The sequence below is a fragment of the Trichomycterus rosablanca genome, chromosome 17 (genome assembly GCF_030014385.1).
Source record: "Trichomycterus rosablanca isolate fTriRos1 chromosome 17, fTriRos1.hap1, whole genome shotgun sequence".
Classification (NCBI taxonomy): Eukaryota; Metazoa; Chordata; class Actinopteri; order Siluriformes; family Trichomycteridae; genus Trichomycterus; species Trichomycterus rosablanca.
This window is the reverse complement of record NC_086004.1, coordinates 7,362,410-7,380,075: the sequence shown is the minus strand read 5'-3', so window position 1 is coordinate 7,380,075 and position 17,666 is coordinate 7,362,410. Positions and strand designations below refer to the sequence as shown.

General features: G+C 39.1%; 1 protein-coding gene across 1 annotated transcript in view; it reads right to left on the bottom strand.

The window, feature by feature from the left end:
- Nucleotides 1-6,725: 6,725 nt before the first annotated feature.
- Nucleotides 6,726-17,666, bottom strand: part of eml6 (EMAP like 6) — a 37,043-nt gene continuing 26,102 nt past the window's right edge. Inside the window, exons 29-42 of the mRNA XM_063012338.1 lie at nt 17,535-17,613; nt 16,127-16,256; nt 15,043-15,141; nt 13,841-14,014; nt 12,822-13,030; nt 12,173-12,330; nt 11,949-12,063; nt 11,587-11,775; nt 11,294-11,466; nt 10,233-10,395; nt 8,951-9,051; nt 8,669-8,822; nt 8,048-8,148; nt 6,726-7,673 (exon numbers count right to left, since the gene is read on the bottom strand). Coding sequence (XP_062868408.1) covers nt 7,649-7,673; nt 8,048-8,148; nt 8,669-8,822; nt 8,951-9,051; nt 10,233-10,395; nt 11,294-11,466; nt 11,587-11,775; nt 11,949-12,063; nt 12,173-12,330; nt 12,822-13,030; nt 13,841-14,014; nt 15,043-15,141; nt 16,127-16,256; nt 17,535-17,613 — 1,870 coding nt within the window. The 3' untranslated portion in view covers nt 6,726-7,648. The remainder of the gene's footprint in view (nt 7,674-8,047; nt 8,149-8,668; nt 8,823-8,950; nt 9,052-10,232; nt 10,396-11,293; nt 11,467-11,586; nt 11,776-11,948; nt 12,064-12,172; nt 12,331-12,821; nt 13,031-13,840; nt 14,015-15,042; nt 15,142-16,126; nt 16,257-17,534; nt 17,614-17,666) is intronic.

Below are 17,666 nucleotides of genomic sequence, written 5' to 3'. Positions count from 1 at the left end.
CAGCAGATACTAATTGGCCACCGTATCTGCAGGGTGGGGGCCGGACAATGTGTGGGTGGGTGGGTCTTCATACGCTGTGTAAGGACGGAAGGATTGGCGGAAGAGACGCCTGAGCTGAATGCAGGGGCGAGAAGAGGAGGGCTGTGCACGTGTCAGAAGAGGCGTGTACAGCGACGTGCTCTCCTCAGATGCAATCTGGTATCTCTCAGCAGTGGAAGACAAAATTGAGCACGCTAAATCGGGAGGAAATGGGGAGAGAAAAAAAAGTCAGCTCCAAAGTTTTAATTTTTAATTGAACTATATTCTAAGACTAAAAAGCTCACCTGAGTGTGGAATACCTAATGGTTATCACTTGGATATACAGATAAAGTGATTCAAATGTTAAATTCTCTTGGCCATCACTCAGTCAACATAAGAAACAATATGCATACAAAATGAAACAAAAAGTATTAAGATTAATAAAATGAATTAAATAAAAAATCAACATGCAAATATTTACTGTGCCAATAATGTATTGCAATTTAAAATATTGTAATAAATCTGACTTAAAGAAGTAAGTAAGAAGATGCAATTGTATTTTGCCCTCTTAGTGAGGAGGATGGTTAGGAGGCAAAAATGTTGCCATGGATTGTAGTTGAAGAAAACCAGACAGTGGTGGAATTTTCAAGGTCACCAAGTCTCCAGATTTACAGTTAGACCTCAGCTTTTTGATTAACTATTTGTTAGGCGTGCCAAAAAAGCCCTCATCTTTTGCCAAACCACAATCTTTAGCATTTACCATTTGGCCAAAACAGGCTTCTATGTTCAGATGAGGCAAGAACTACAGCTCAAATGGGTTTGATATAAAAATAAAATTATTCAAACCCCACAGTTTAAATAAGGTGGAGGATCCAAATTCCCAGGGGAAAGTATTTTCAATTTTGAATAAAAATGTGTTGGATCAGCTGAGGAGAATAGTCTACATAAGAGAAAATAGGAGCCTGGGTGGTCTGGAGAGCTTTTGTATTGATCAGTGAACTCAGATTTAGTGCTCTGGATTATCCAGTCCCATCAGACATTATAGCATTAGTCTGCAGAAATGCCAATAGTTCTGAAACATGGTTTTATTCACTCCAAATTACAACCTACTACTTGGAACACATACAGTTTGTTTCATGTAGGACAGGACAGTTGTAGTATAATTATTTAAAAGCACAACTGTTTGTGTTACTAGTTATATATTATAACGCTGATAAAGACCAGACCACAGTTCATGGGTAATTGATGCAGAAATTCATCAGGGTTCACAAACATATTCTCACAAGTGTAGTAAATAATTTAACATATATATTTTTTCAAATTTTTGCAAAAAGTCCCATGACTTTGGCATCCTTATTTCCTTGGCCGTCAAACTATTAGTTCATGCAGAATTTACATTTGCAGGACGATAAAATTTTAATTCTTCGCATTATGGCTGCACCACCATGGGCCATTTATTCATGAACTGGGACCGAACGCCACACCTGCACTGGATGATAAATCCCTACAGCAGAATCATAATGAGATGGGACAGGAAACAGTGTTAGTTTAAATGCTAGCGGTTGCTGATTGGGTTTTGAATAGATGCTATATGGCACTTATTTATTCCAGGAATGAGACAGCATCCTGGAAAAAAACGTCTGAATGGTTTTGGGCTTTTCTCAGAGTGCCAGTGTGCTGGAGCTCATTTAAAGGTGCTCTGAGGACGTGAGGAGAAGGCATTATGGGAGGGGAATTGCATCAGTTGGCCGTTGTGCCTGCAGTAATCTCGCTGTGGATCTGAGGCCATATGTCCTATTACTTTGGTACTTTGGGCAGAGGTTTTATTTAAAGCAGTGGTGAGATCTAGATGGCAATGCGGAGGATAAAAAATGGGAAACTGGAAAAAATATGACAAAATATTTATAGGCAATAAATTAATTACAATGCTCTCTCTCTCTCTCTCTCTCTCTCTATCTATATCTATATCTATCTATCTATATATATATATATCTATATATATCTATATATAGCTATATATATACTGTATATATATATATTTTTTCCATTGGGATGCAAATGCCTTCAATAAATGTTATTTTTATGCAGTAAAATGTGTTTATATGAAAGAACTAACATAGATAAAATAGATGTCACATATCCATGATATAAAAACAAAAATTCTTTATACTTTATGTTGGTGTCAGAGTCAGATAAAATAAGTCATATAATTTGTCACATTAACACTGGGTTATTTAATTCTAGCTGGTAACCAGGGTGTTAGGGATGGCTAATGCCAAGCTGGCCACCCTCCGGCTCTGCATCTGTCATTTGTAGAGTCTTTGGTAATTTATTTCTAGTTTATAGCTGTAGAAATTCTATCAAACAATAAAGTTGAATATTTACCAGTTGCGAGTTTGCAGAAGTTTCAGAAGCATGTACTTTACTTTCACACTCACTTCAATCTTATTTCGCTCTTTTTTCCTCATTCCAATCTTTTCAACCCAGGTGTTCATTTTATGCATTGACAAACATCACAGCTCATTTCTATCAGCTAAATAAACATCCCAGATGAAGTTCTGTCAAAGTCGTTCATGCATTTAAAGCAGGTAAAGACAGGTGGAAGAGGAGCCCTGGAGCCCCTGTTCTCAAATCCATGTCTCAGATTTTCACTCTAACCTTTAACTCGCCAGATGTGCCACCTTTACCCTTCAGCTTCAGGTTTGGGAGAGAGTTAATTTAGTTTTTTTATAATTATTTTTATACTGATTTGTCACGATTGATTGTTTGCTATCCAGTGGTAAAAACATACCAAACAGAGGGCAAATACATTAACGTAAATGTAGTTCCCTTCAAACAATGTTAATCCCACATTAATGGCATGTCAGTAAATGTACTATCATATTATAAGGTATAAGATTTAAGGTATAAGACCAATAAACAGTGAGAATGGCATCTCATCTACAAAACATTAAATATCAACATTTTTTTTTAATATACATCCTTCTTGTTTGATACTAAGTTGAACCACCTTTGGCAGCTAATTTTTTAGATTGCACAATGTGAAACATCTTGGCCATTTCTTCTTTATAAAATTAGATTGGAAAGCGGTGGTGTACAGCTGATGTTACGTTCAGGTTCAGGGCCAATCAGAAAAATTCAATCATTCAATCATTGTCTGCTTTATCACTGCCCTATCACCAGTCAGAGTCGCTGTGGGTCTGATTCACTGAGGAAACACCCCAGACAGATCGCCAGTCCATCACAGGGCACACACAAAAACACACACATTTACATACACACTCACACTTAGGGCAATACTTAGCAGCTCCAATTGGCCTTTGGACTTGTGGGAAGAACAGACACAGGGCGAACATGCAAACATCACAAGGCCGTGAGGCGACAGCGATACTTGCGACGCCAAGGTGCCGCCTCTACTCAGAGAAAACAAGCTTATTTTACATGCGTGCCTACAATGTAAGAGAGTTTGTGTGATGGCCTGTGTGTTTCTGAAAGATGACCTATGGATGGTAAATGAAGGTTTTGGTTTAAACTTGGGAGGTTATAAAACGGATAGTTCCGGTCCTAAAATCTGATTGGCTGAACCGCGTTCGAAGCCGTTGTAAAATCCCCGATAAACGCACACCTATGACCACCTCACATCATTCCATATTAATACGCCACTGAATAGAAAAAATTAATGTTATTTTCGCCCTCATGTTGCCTAGCAACACTGTTAATCGAACTATTTTGCATCGCGGAAGAATGCTTTATTGTAAGTTTATACACAATAAATACATTTATGAATTAAACATTGTTGTATTTATTATATTTTATGTTGACCGCCATTTTATAAAAGCAATAAGCCACGAGAGGCCGTGCATTACTGTTATGATTTTAGCACGGGGAAAGAAGTTTTAGGCACTCCGCTTCGCGTCGTGCCAAAAACGTCATCCCCGTGCTAAAATCACAGTAATGCACGGCCTCTCGTGGCTTATTGCTGTCAAAACTGCCATTCATCCATCACCAGGACTGGAGAATGTGTCACACTGATTATCGAAAGTGCACTGTTAGTAATTTGTTACACATATTTTTATTTGGGTGTATTTGTGGTGTATACTGTGGGTAGGTATTGTTTGTAGGTGTGTAGGAATGTGCAGCGCAGTGTGGCATAATCGCTGTGCTTTGTAAAGTGATTAACATCAGGTTTCAAGGGAACAGGATGTGACAGAAGTTCAAATTGTCACCGACAAAGAGCAGATGAAAGGAACATAGAGATGGCACGCAAGGTTTAGTCAGTTGCTTATCTATAATCTTAATCTAACTTATATGAGTGTGTTTTACCCACAAAGAAAGAATGACAGTTATTAATGGATAATTGTGCCATGATTTACATGGGGTAAGGGCATTTCAGGGAAATGAATTTTAACTAGTATGTTGGGTTTTTCAAAACAGTTTTTAAAGACTATTACTAATACTAAAGCATTTTAAAACAAGATGTCTGTTCTGCCTAGCAACACCACTCAGCTGGTCAAAGGGTCGATTTTATTAGTATTAGACTGAGACTATTCAACACAGCTGATTGGTTAACGTAAAAAATGAAGAAATAACAGTCATAATTGTATAAGGATGCTACTAAACATTGCTTTTTATGACTCATGATCAGACGCTTACAGCTTCTTTTTAAACCACAGTTATTCTTAAAGTTGTTACTTTCTGATTATGTTTAGGATTTTCCGTGCAGCGGGATATTCCGCTAGCACACCAGCACCGAGTTTCTGAACTCCTTGGTTTGAAAATCTGTGTTGCCACCGGTCAGCGGTGCGCCATCTGGTGGGCATAATTGGCAGTGCCTGCAGCAGATACTAATTGGCCACCTTATCTGCAGGGTGGAGGCCGGACAATGTGGGTGGTTGGGTCTTCTTGTTTGTGGAATCCAGAATTTTTTTTTAATGATAGAACATTAGAAATTGTTAAAACACTTTAAACATTTTGTTCTTCATGTTGCACTCACTGTAAATCTTCAGGACTTGTTCAATAGCCTGCCATTGTTAACTTCCTCTCACGGCACTACAAGGGGCCACTTGTGGCTTACAGAAAATGGATTTTTGAAAAAGACCTGCAACTGCCCCTCACTAGCAAGCATAATGTAGAAGAACCAGTTGTACAGTCGATTTCCTGTGACCTACATACAGAAGTACAGGGTCTTAAAAACTGTATCAAATTTCAAATACAGTGGTACCCTGAAACTCAATGTCAATTGGTTCTGGCAGTAGTGTTTAGTTGAGTTTTAAGGCATTTTCCCCATAAGGATGTATGGTAAGCCTGTTAATGCGTTTCACGGTCCAGTGGAACTGCATACATTTTAGGCTAATGTAAAAAAATGGGGTTGTTTTTGACACCTATACACTGAAAATAACTCGGATATAATATAAAACACACTGAAATACAAATAAAGCTCAGTTTTTCAGCTCAGTTTAGTTAACCATTATAAAGTGGCTTTTGAAGGGCACAGCAACAAACACAACTACCTAATGTCTGCACAACAGAAGGCTGGATAGAGCATCACCTTTTTGCCTCTGCAACAAAAACAGTCATATTACTGTGGTAAATATAGCCACTTGGTCTAGGGAGTGCTTTGAAACACAGTATGGGGTATCTTATGGACAAAAGGACTATATTCTGCTTTTAGAAGAACATATACTGCTTTATATACTAAGTTTGTGGTTATTTCAGCAAGGCCTTATTCTGCACACACTAGAACAGTGTAGCTTTGTAGACACTGAGTGCATTTGCTTAACTGCATTACCTGCAGCCCAAATCTGTCTCCTATTCAAAATCTATGAAGCATCATGGAGAGGAGAATCAGACAACGGCGATCACGGACTGTTGAACAGCCGAAGTCTCATATCAAGCAAAAACAGGCGGCACGGTGGCTCAGAGGGGAGCACTGTCGCCTCACAGCAAGAAGGTCCTGGGTTCAAGTCCCGGGCGGGTCCTTTCTGTGTGGAGTTTTCTCCCCATGTCTGCGTGGGTTTCCTCCGAGAGCTCCAGTTTCCTCCCACAGTCCAGACATGAAAGTGAGGTGAATTGGAGATACAAACTGTGTTTGACAATAAAGACTTGAACTGATGAATCTTGTGTAACCAGTAACTACCTGTCCTGTCATGAATGTAACCAAAGTGTGTAAAACATGACGGTAAAATCCTAATAAATAAATAAATAATTCAAGCAAGAAAAGGGAAGAAGGCAATAAGTTCACAGTACTCAAATAAATAACAAGTGGAATTAATAAGAACATGCAACACCGTGGTAAACATGCCTCTGTCCCAACATTTTGGAAGTGTGTTGCAGGCATCAAATTCTGATGTCTATGTTTACAATATATGATTGTCAACCAGTGAACATCTTTGTTCACCATTTTTGTATTTTAGTCAGGTAAATAAAGGTTTAAGAATAAAAATAACAAATGAAAGATTCCTGTTTTTATTAGTTTTGAAGAAATGAGGTTTGTATTTTCATTATCACAAGGATTGAAACTCTTGGTGCTGAAAGACAATAAGAAGCTGTTGAAAACCGGGCCAAGGACATGAAGATCATTTTAGATACACCTCCATCTACAGGTAAGACATGGAGCTACACTTCTCTGATCCTAAAACACAACGACACCGACAACTTACAGAGGGTGATAAATCTTTTCTATTTAATTGTAAAATAAATATTGTAGTTGTAATAGTTTTAATACCATTCACTCATCTATTATATCATTAGACCATTACACAATCAAGATCATGCATTGATTTAACGTCTTTCAATTACATCAACAGTATTTTGACATTCAATAAATACAAAAACAAACATGTTACTTGACTTTTTTTTTTAGATATTTATACACAACAGACACGTTTTTCATCACATCACTGACTACAAACAGCGCATCGCAGTACATACTTTGCGGACAACAGTACACATCGTTTCTTACTAGGTTTTCATAGTTTTTTGCATTTTTGTATGACTGATTAGGTTGCATACTTCATACATAAATACATACACTAATAAAAAATAAATCTTTTAACAAAAATATCACACATTAAAAATAACGTCTACAAATAGTCTGGTACAGTGTTTATGCCCTAACAGGCTCCTGAGTCCCAAGTTATTGGGGTTTTTTTTGGATGAATATTACTTCATAGGAAGAACTAAAGAACTAGGTACATTTAACAATTAGTACAAAATATAAAAATAAAAACACATTTGCATAACATGACATGTGATGAGATTTTACAGACCATTCAAAGCCCTAATTTAAGTTCCATATAGCACCGGATATGAATCAGAATCACTGAATGGGTAAAATTCAGCAAACGGTGTGTTTAAGGCACTCAATGTCAAAACTAAAAGTAATACATTTATCTGTTAAATATTGGCATGACTATGTTTTTACTCCACTTTAGTGAAAGTATATGAGAACGTAAACATTGCACTTTTTCTTTTTTTTTTACAAGGAATGGTGGCAAAACTCACTATCTGCTGAACCACTGAAGTTCCAGTCCATTCCCACACTGTGATCAGATGCAGCATTAGAAGGTGTGCAGCATTCATATCAGAGGAATCAGTAGAATTTTTTTCTTTTTCTTTTTTCCTTCTTTTTTCACAGACATTTCCATACAAACACACTGCAAATAAATAAGAGCAACAAAACAGCATGTTATTTACATTTAAGAAATCAGCCAGACTTCAATTCTTGGCTCTGTGGGCTGAAGTTCCTTCAAACCTATACACCTTGGTTTGTGCACAGGGGCACAGTCATGCTGGAACAGTTAAGGACCTTCCCAAAACTGTTAAAACTGGCCCTACCATGACCCTGACCAGGATAAAGCGTGATAAAATGTAAAAATGAAATAAAACTAGTGAAATAAGACACTTCAATTTAAGGTTACCTTTCACTCGATTATTCAAGTCAATTAAAAATTTTCTTACAACTCAATTTTAACTTTAAGGTTAACAATAATTCTGAAGTTGCATAATGAACTGCATAACGGTTTCTCACCTGCAGTCGTTTCCTCCAACACTTATCACATATTTATCATCGTAGGAGAAGCGAATGTTAGTCACATGAGCAGAGTGGCCGAAGTAGCGCTTGTGTTTGGCCTAGGAATGAAAGACAGTATACTAGTAATATATACACTGAAGAGCCAAAACATTATGATCACCATCCACAATTTTTTAACAGTGGTGCAGTGGGCACTGGTAGCTGAGAAGGTTGCTGGTTCAAGCTCGAGAGGTGCTCCCAGGCAGCCTTGGTGAGCACCCACCAACAAAAGTATTCATAGTGACAAGCCATGAACTGCCAACAGGTTGTTGGGTGGCCAAGATTTGTTAATGCCAGAGGACACAAAGGCTACAGTGTCTGGTACAGGCAAACAGAAAAGCTACTGTGGCTGAAATTGCTTATTTTGTCTACTGGTAAAAGCACCTACAATTGGCAATAATACCTTCCCAAATTACAAGATAGTTACAGCTAAAATGCTAGAGTGCTAACTAAACCACAATGGTAAACTAAGATCAACTAAGATTTTCAAGTTCTAAAGCAACATGAACAATAAGTTTCTGGTGCATCTTGGTCTTTAGTTGTTAATAAGGCTAAACCTATAACACAAACCATGCTTACAAATTTTTCAACACAGGGGAATTCGAAGAGCTTAACGATGCCAAAGTCGTCCCCGGTAGCCACATTGAGACTGGCGTGAGAGACACAAGCACAGTTCACATCAGCCTTGTCTGCATTCCGTGGCCAAATACCCAGCACTTCATCACCGAGGACACTGTGAGGCAGAAAATGAGATCAGGTGTTAATTTACAACTGTGTCCAGAAGCGCCTCCTATAGCATCCCACACTTTTTCGCTAGAGGTTGTGGATAAAACATCTGTAGACATGTTTGGATTTTGTTACCTGGTCCAGGTGGCCCAGGTGATTCTGTCCACGATCGTCTGCTCTGTTATCTTCCCACTGGGGACCTCATGGACCTGCCGCTTATAGTTTCCTGTAGAAACCTGGAAAAGAACAAGAGAACAGTTGTAGCTGTTCCATATATTCAGAAATCATGCAGCTATAGCAAATTTTTACATTTAGTTTCTTTCGTTCTGTTTTTTAAAGTTTTGTCCTTATAGAGTGAGATACATTCACAGGGCTTACAGTTATGTAAAGTTTACATACACTTACAAGAGGCATGTATTTCATAGCATGCTTAAGATTTTAATGACTTTTGCAAGAGTTTTTTTCTGTCATCAAATAACTAAAACATATTTTCCCCAAAAGATAAGACTTTCACAAATTTGAGTTCTTTAATATGTTTATTGTTTTATGAATATTAATATTTAATTCCATTTTGTGGGTCAAAAATATACTTGTGTCGCAGTATAATGAGGTGGTGTTAAAAGGTTGATCTGACATCCCTTTTTTGGAACTGACCCCACCCATAAATCCACATTATAGGCTGCGCCAGTTGGTGGAGTTAGGGTGCCGCTAGTGCATAGCCAGTCCTGTTTGGTTCTGAGGATGCCTTACCTTTGACCTTTTTTTAAAAACTATGTTGTCGTAGATGGCTGGAGCAGCCTAATATATTGTGACAACAAGTTGGTAGTTCTGCGCTATCCCTGATCTATCCACTTTCTTCATTGCGAGCTGAGGATGTTTTGGTGTCATTTATTACTTTGTTTCCAATATTTTAGCCTCCATATTTATTTGTGATTGTCCCCTCATTTTGATAGTGGCTTTTTAGCCACAGTATGGTCAAGCACCATGGTCAAGCACTTTTGAACTTCTGGTTATCTTTCATGTTTGCGTGTGCTGGGCTTCACCTCACACTTAATTTGCTACGTGTGACCCAACCCATTACAGGTTGCTATTACCACCCTTTTTTTAAAGCAAATGTTCCATACTGGATTTGTCCTAAAATAGCTACAGTATAATAATCCAAAATAAATCACTTCTTCAGATTAAAGCACAGCCATCATGACATCCAGTAATCCCTCACAGGATTATCTCAGACCAGTAGCTACCACCACACTTTTCCCAGAATTATAAAAAGCTTTAACTGTATGGAATTAGGACCCTGAAAACGTAACGATAAAAAATAATGACAAGAAATGAATCTGTAAAGTAGATAGATACCTGTAGATACTTTATTTATCCTGAAGAAAATTATTAAATGTATGAACATCAAGATACAAACCGCAATAAACTTGCTGTCGGCCGAGAAGTCAAGCTGGATGACGAAGCCGGGGATGTCTTTGCAGTAGCCGATTCGGTTGAGGGAAGGACCGAGAGTCAGGTTGTAGAAATCCACAGCACCCACAATGGAGCCAACGGCCAAAAGTCGGTTATCAGGACTGAACCTGCAATCACACAGATTGTTTACAAATGCATATGTTAAATAGCATATTCAGATCTCTAACTATTGTTGCAAGAAAAAATAACAACAAATTATCCTGATTAAATATGTTTGTGTGTGCCGCTCAGACGGCGCAGCGGTAAAATAGACTAGCACACCAGAGCTGGGTTTTTTCAAATACACTGTATCGAAACTCAGCTCTGCCACCCAGCTGGGCTGGGCGGCTGCATGAACAACAATTGGCTGTTGTTCATAGGATTGGGGCAAGCCGGATTATGGATCCTCATAATTGGTGCAATTACGACATCTGCTGGCTGATTGATGGCGCCTGCACAGGGCTGAGGAATAATGTTGATCAGGGTGTGGCAGGGTGCACAGTGCTGATTGGTATATATGAACTCGACTCGTGCAGGTGAAAAATGCAGTCTGTACTGAGCACGTGTCGGAGCGGGCGTGTGTCAGTTGAGAAGCGTCCTCGGTCAGCGGTGGAGGGTTGAATCAGTGTAGGATGCAATCAGGGTAATTGGACACGACTAGATTAGGGGAGAAAATTGGGGAAAAAAAGGTTGGAGACAAATAGAAATTTAAAAATAATTAAATAAAATATGCTTGTGTGTTCACTGATTCATTGCAATAAACACATCGCCAACACATATTGGTTAATGCCAACATAACCAACAAACTACAACATTATTAACTTGACTGACAAACAGCAGACCCTTGCAAATTACAAAACGAATAACAAATATTAAGGTTTTTATAATATTGTACTGAAGAAATAACCTGGAAATCTTCATAATAGAGTTTCATTTCCACTTAGCAAATGCTAAAAATAACAGTTGCAACATCATGACTACATAAGTGTGTTTGTTGGAATGCACCAGTATGTGATATCTGCTGACCGTATGTCCTGGATGGCCACACTGCGGTCTCTTTTCTTGCCCCACACAGTCAGGGAATTAACCAGCAATACAATGAACTCTCCGTTCTCCATGCCGATTGACACCATCTCTCCGTTAGGACTGAATGCTGTGCACTTTGCTGGATGACCCAGGCTCACCTTATTTAGAAGTTTCTAGAAACAAAGGAACAGAGTTGTAAAAGAAATTGTCGCACTGCATCAGAAACCTTTCATAGAAAAAAACACTAGTTAGTATTTCATCAGAGTCAGATGTTTATCATGTTGCCAAATTACCTTGTCTGCTAAATCCCAGATGCGGATTGTTCCATCATCACTAGCGGAGATTAGGAGATCTTTGGATGGGTGTGTTGCCAGGCCCCAAATACGACCCTGTGTGTGTCCGTTGATCAAGGTGTTGGAGGCAGCGTTCTTTTCTCCCACCTCTATGATCTCGCCGTCCTTAGTTCCCACCAAAATCTTACCCTACAATTCAAAAACTGTAACTGGTAACGTGCAGCACTAACCAAACTCTGAATTTTCTTACAAACCATTAAACATCCACACAATAATTATTATTGTGCTAGCTCAGTATAATGAAACATTGGAACTGGCGGTTATTACACCCAAATGTGTCTCATTCATCATTACATTCTAACCTTCCCTCTGCAGACTGATCTGACAGTCTCCACAGGAAGCCCCGTCTCCAGCTGAAACGCTCGACATCTCTTCATCTCCTGATCCCACAGCTTCACTGCTCCCCCCTCTTTGGTCCTGAAGTGGAAAACCTCAGAGTCAACGCTAAAACTATTTCTAATCTAAAAATCAAAGTATCCCTTTTTATATATACAGATGAATACATATTATACACTGTTGTACTTACGGTCGTTCTTTGCCCCCTGTGACAATAAGGCCATCTCTGAGAGTGGTGTACATGGTGAAGACGGGTCCAGTGTGAGCTTTAGCCACCACACGCACCAAGAAGTGATCTCTCCATACGCACACGTCACCATTAATGGCACCAGTAAATGTCAGGTTATTCTATAGCACAAGAAAATAGCCATGATCCGCAATACAGACATACATTTCGGTTAAAAAAAAAAATCTACTACAAGTAAATCATTTGATTTCTTGACATGGCTTCCTGTAGACAACACTGAACTTTGTCTGATTACAATTACTGATGGTAGCCCTTTTGTTCCTGTATACATTTTAATGAGTAACCCTTGTCCCAAATTTCAATCAAAAGGGACCTCTATAGGATCCCCACTGCATCTGATACACTCATACCAGAACAACACACACTACCAGTTCATCACCATGTCAGCGTTAATGTAGTGAGAATGATCCACCACCCAAACATCTGGTCAGTGACATCTGCTAATTATCTGGTATCTATCATGTGGTGATTTGTGTACAAAGCAAAAGATGGGCTATAGTCAGCAACTGTATACCCAAAGATTTAAAACGCAATAAAATGTAAAGCATATGATGGTATGCTTTGTGTATGAAGGGTGTTGTAGGCTACTCACAGCACCAAAAGCCACAGAAAGCATGGTTTGCATCCTAGCTTCCTCCACAGCTCCGATGACTCCTTTCTTATAAAGCAGCGATCCTCCCACCAGCGTCCAGAATTTAATGTGTTTAATTCCGACAGACACAAACTGTGTGTCCGAGTCGGGTCGGAACTCACACACAAAGATCCGCTCTGAGTGACCTGCCTTACTGCTCACTTTGGTTCCTGCAGAGTGGAAGATTAGGGATACAGGGATACATTTTCAACAGCTTTCTACTCATAAAAATCTAATCCGTTAGCTAAAATGTGCTGGGGTGTGGAGTTTGCTTCTTCAGTTTTGGACTTAAGCATTAAAGCTGTGTACACTATATTGTGAAAATTATGTGGACATGAGACTATTTCTGGAAAAGACATTCCAGTGAATGCCTGGCTCTTAATCACCGTTCCAATTCATTATCAACTTCAAAGAGTTTAGTGGGGTTAAGGTCAGGACTCTGGCCACACAAACTAGTCAAATAATGTCTTTATGGATGCAGCTTTGCTAGCTTGCTACCAAGTACTACCACCTAGTCAGGTGCTTAACCAACACGACTGGCCATGTCTAAAGAAGGAATCCACTGCTGGCTGGTGTAAAGAAGTCGCTGAAGATTTCACACGTCTTAGAGAGTGGGTGGTAGTCTATGGCCCTTTTTGGCCAGAGTAGGGGTAGTTCAAGTGGAAGAAGAATTGCTATAGGAAAGCTTTCCTTGTGGAAAACACAAAATAAAAACTAATTACAAAAAAATACTGGGCTTGGCTTGTGCCTCTGCAATGCTAGCCAACATAACAGAAAAGGAATTAAATAACTTTAATCAGAGAAATTTAGATTAGGGTGGTGGGGGCACCGCATTTGCATTGCATATGCTCCTGCATGGGTTTCTTCCAGGGTCTTCCCTTTTTCCTCTGACATTCAGCCTGGTTCTGAACATTTCATTGATGTGTTTTACAAAGAAGTGCTAAAACTGAACATTAAACACACTGCAGATCAGCACACACCTTCCTGCCAGCGCCACACAGTGATGGTGTGTTCTGGATCCACTCCCAGAGATAGCAGCAGTTTGCCGGTGGCACTGAAGTTGACGTAGCCAATTCCTTTGGCGTGGGAACAACGCAGCACAGACAGGGTCTGCTTACTCATCGCATCCCACACATGGATAGAAGGGGCTAAACCTACACATAAACAGACAGACATACACACACAGCTAGAATGAGTTTGTGTTCGCACACCAGTTGGATTTCTCTCTACAGGGTGCTGATAGGATTTTGAAAACTGCTTTCCAAACTCCCTTGACATTTCCCAATGATGGTTCAGGAAAAGTAACATGGATTATTTTGGGATTAACACATGAAAGGTCATGAATGGCCATACAAAGAACACACAGAACACACATTGTTTGCTAGTAAAATGCCCTTAAATCTGTAAAACTCTGGGGTTGTATGAACACTGATGAGGTAAAACATTAGGACCACCCCCTTACAACTGTGTGTGTCACAGTCAGCAATATATTAAATGTTGGGCTGATGGGAGTTAATTGTAGTTACCAAATGCTTAAGGCTAGATGACTGAGTTGAAGAAACTTTACTTATCATGTATCTGCATTCAATGCTGAGCTTGTGAGCTACACCAGCCATATAGATGCACTAGTGAGTATACAAATACTAACTACAGAATGTTTGTTGCACGTTTAATTGTATTTTGGATGAGAAATACTAATTCTAAGCCTTATAACTCATTTATAATAGGTAGAAAATGTGTAGAGAGGACTAGACAACAAGAGCAAGACAGATTTAATGTAGAGACAAAGAGACAGTATGCAAATACAAAGGAAGCACACTTTGGGTAATTTGGGTAAAAAACAGCAGGCTGCGGTGCATTATGGGAGCTGTAGTTCTAGTGCCTTACCTGGCAGATCAGTGATCTCGCCTGAGTGGTGAGGTGTAGGTGAGGAAATGAGAGCGCAGCCAAAGAAAAAAAAGCAATGAGAAGGTGCTTCACGGATGAGCCAGGTCATAAATAAAATCAGCAAAATTATAAGCAAACTTTGTATTAGGTCACAAAGCTGTGCAAACAGAAGCAAACGTGTTCACACTATCTAAAGCAAATGATAAAATGATTAAAACAAAGCTTTCATAGCCATATTAATTTGTTACTGTGGTGGGGTTTATTTATATGCAGTCCTGATTACAGTTGAACCCACCTATCTGTCCCGTGGCGATGACGTTTTGATATTTGGGATGTTGATTGACAGTGAGACAGAGGATATCATCAGTGTGCTCGAGGTAAAAGCTCTGTGTGCCTGTGGAAGATCAGAAGGAACATCAATTACAAAACCTGGCAAACATCTGTCTATATGTACTGTAGAGTTGAAGTGTACATAATAATTGCAAGGCACATTGCACTTCACTGTAAATCCTAAAGGGGTCAGCATTACACAACAGATTTAAAAGGGGCAAGAAAGGCCCTCAAAGACATGGACCAGAGACATGGACACCAGGGTATGCGGTATCTAAGTACAAGCAAGCCGGAATGTTTGCACACCCTTTTCACCTTCTCCACGTTACGTTACAGACTCATTCTATAATAGATTGAGCTCTTTTTTTTGCCTCAAACATCTTCACACAATCGCCAATAATTACGAAGTGAAAACAGGGTTTAGAAAATATGCAATTTTATTTTACTGACAAAAATCCTTTGTTTAGGGGTTACATATCTGTACACATCTGTACTTAGTTGCATTCATCTTTCCCTCTATCAGAAGGATAGAATTAGTCATGTGATGAGCGGTGCCTGGTTCCAGACGTGACGCTTGGTATTCAGGTGAATTTTGGTGTCATCAGACCAGAGAATCTTGTTTCACATGGTTTGAGAGACCTTTAGGTTCCTTCTGGCAAACTCCAAGTGCCTTGTACTAAGGAGTGGCTTCTGTCTGGCCACTCTACCATAAAGGCAAGATTTTGATTGATAGCACAAAGCTCTACCAACTGAGCTACAGTTATTGTTCACTTTAAACACCAGAATGGAAAAGTGATCATGTTAGTCATTTTGGTCTCATCACCCAGTGTTTACTTTCTCCGACTATGGTGCATCCAGTGGCACTGACACTGAGGTTAATGCAACAAGATGCAACTAAATATTGTGCAAAAAATTTTATATTGTGTTTTATTAAGAAATTTGATCGTTTAATGGAGTTGAAAAAACACATCTGAAAAATGCACAGTGGAGGAAAGGAAATGTGTGTGTGATAAGACAATCAGTTTTATGTGGAAACTGAAGAAACGTACCAGCAGAGAGACTCTGGATCACAGATGCAGCTGCTGTGTGAAAGATGATATCAGCTCCATCGTTGAGGTAGTGTAGATTGTTACGACAGTCAAAGCCTCTGTATCCAAACACATGGTCAAGTGCTAGCTCCTGGATATTTACACACAAACACAAACACACTGTAATGATTATGTATGGATTTTGCAAAATCTAGCATTTTGAGTGAAAAATGAACACTGTTTCTTTTGAAAACTGTATGGTATGGTAACAGATCAGCATCTGCTTCCCTTTATGCATGTATTTCTTTTCTTTTAGCTGTAAAAAAGACGAGGGAGTGGGTGCAATAATTTGTCAAGCTGAACAAAAAGGGATGATGGGTATATAAAGGCAGTCGAGTAGGATGTGTAAGAAGAATTGTTTGGTCCACATAGACTGCTGATTCATGACACTTAAAAATCTTAAGCCTTCACAGAAGAGTAGAAGCTGTTATAGCTACAAAGAGTGGAACAATTCTATATTAATCGTCATGTTTTCAAATAGAATGTCCAAAAAGCTAATGGTCCACTTAAGTGTCCACTTACTTTGGGCAATAAAGTATATATTTCCAGCCAATGGTATGCACATGTTCTGTAAAAACATTCACAAGACTAGTGAAGACTGAAGAGTCATTATTTGGGCCACTGAGCAAGGTCCTTGACCCTCAACTGTAAATAATTTTGCTTTCTTGTAATGAAGACGAAATAAATGTTTATTTAGGGGCAGTGGTAGCTTAGTGATAAAGGGACACAGTAATCAGAAGATTGCCGATTTAGTCCCACTACCAAATTGCCACAGGTAATCTCGTCACCATGACTACCATTACCTCAGTTCGGAGCAACTCCATCGTGTCAGGAAATGCCATTCAGTAGTCGTAGTAATCAGGAAAAATGAGCAACTAAAGAATTAGGGCCACCCAGACCAAATTTAAACATCAAGCAAGTACCTACAAAATCATATAAGTTACAAGTAAATTACAAGTAATATAATTTTTTAATTGTGAATTGTGATTGCACTTATTGTATCTCCCCAATTGTTTAATTGTACTTCTTTATTCATTTCACATCAGCCCAGATGCCAATCTTTATTCTGGATCTGCTGCACCTAAAATAAAATGCTATCTGATGAAGACTGAATTAAATTGTTAGGGTGAAAGCTTTACTTAATTTTATGATTAATGGTAAAGCTGGTCTCTCTCCATGTTCAAAGTTATTTGTGAGGGCAAACTGACAGATGACTTAAGATGTTAATTATTTAAGCTTTAATTTACCCATTGAACAGGTTACCTTGGCCATCATTGCAACAATTGCCCCCCCTCCCCCCCTGAGAGATTTGGCAGGAGCCGCCACTGCAAACTAGGTGTTAATATTGATTTAAAAAAAAACCCCAAACCTCCACTAATTTCTTCTTCTTGGTGATGTTGTTCTTGAGCAGTTTCTCTGGTAGTGGTGCTGCTCTGCTAACAGGAGGCCTATAAAAGTCATCAGTGATCCAATCAGTGCATTTCATCAGATTAAAGGTGAA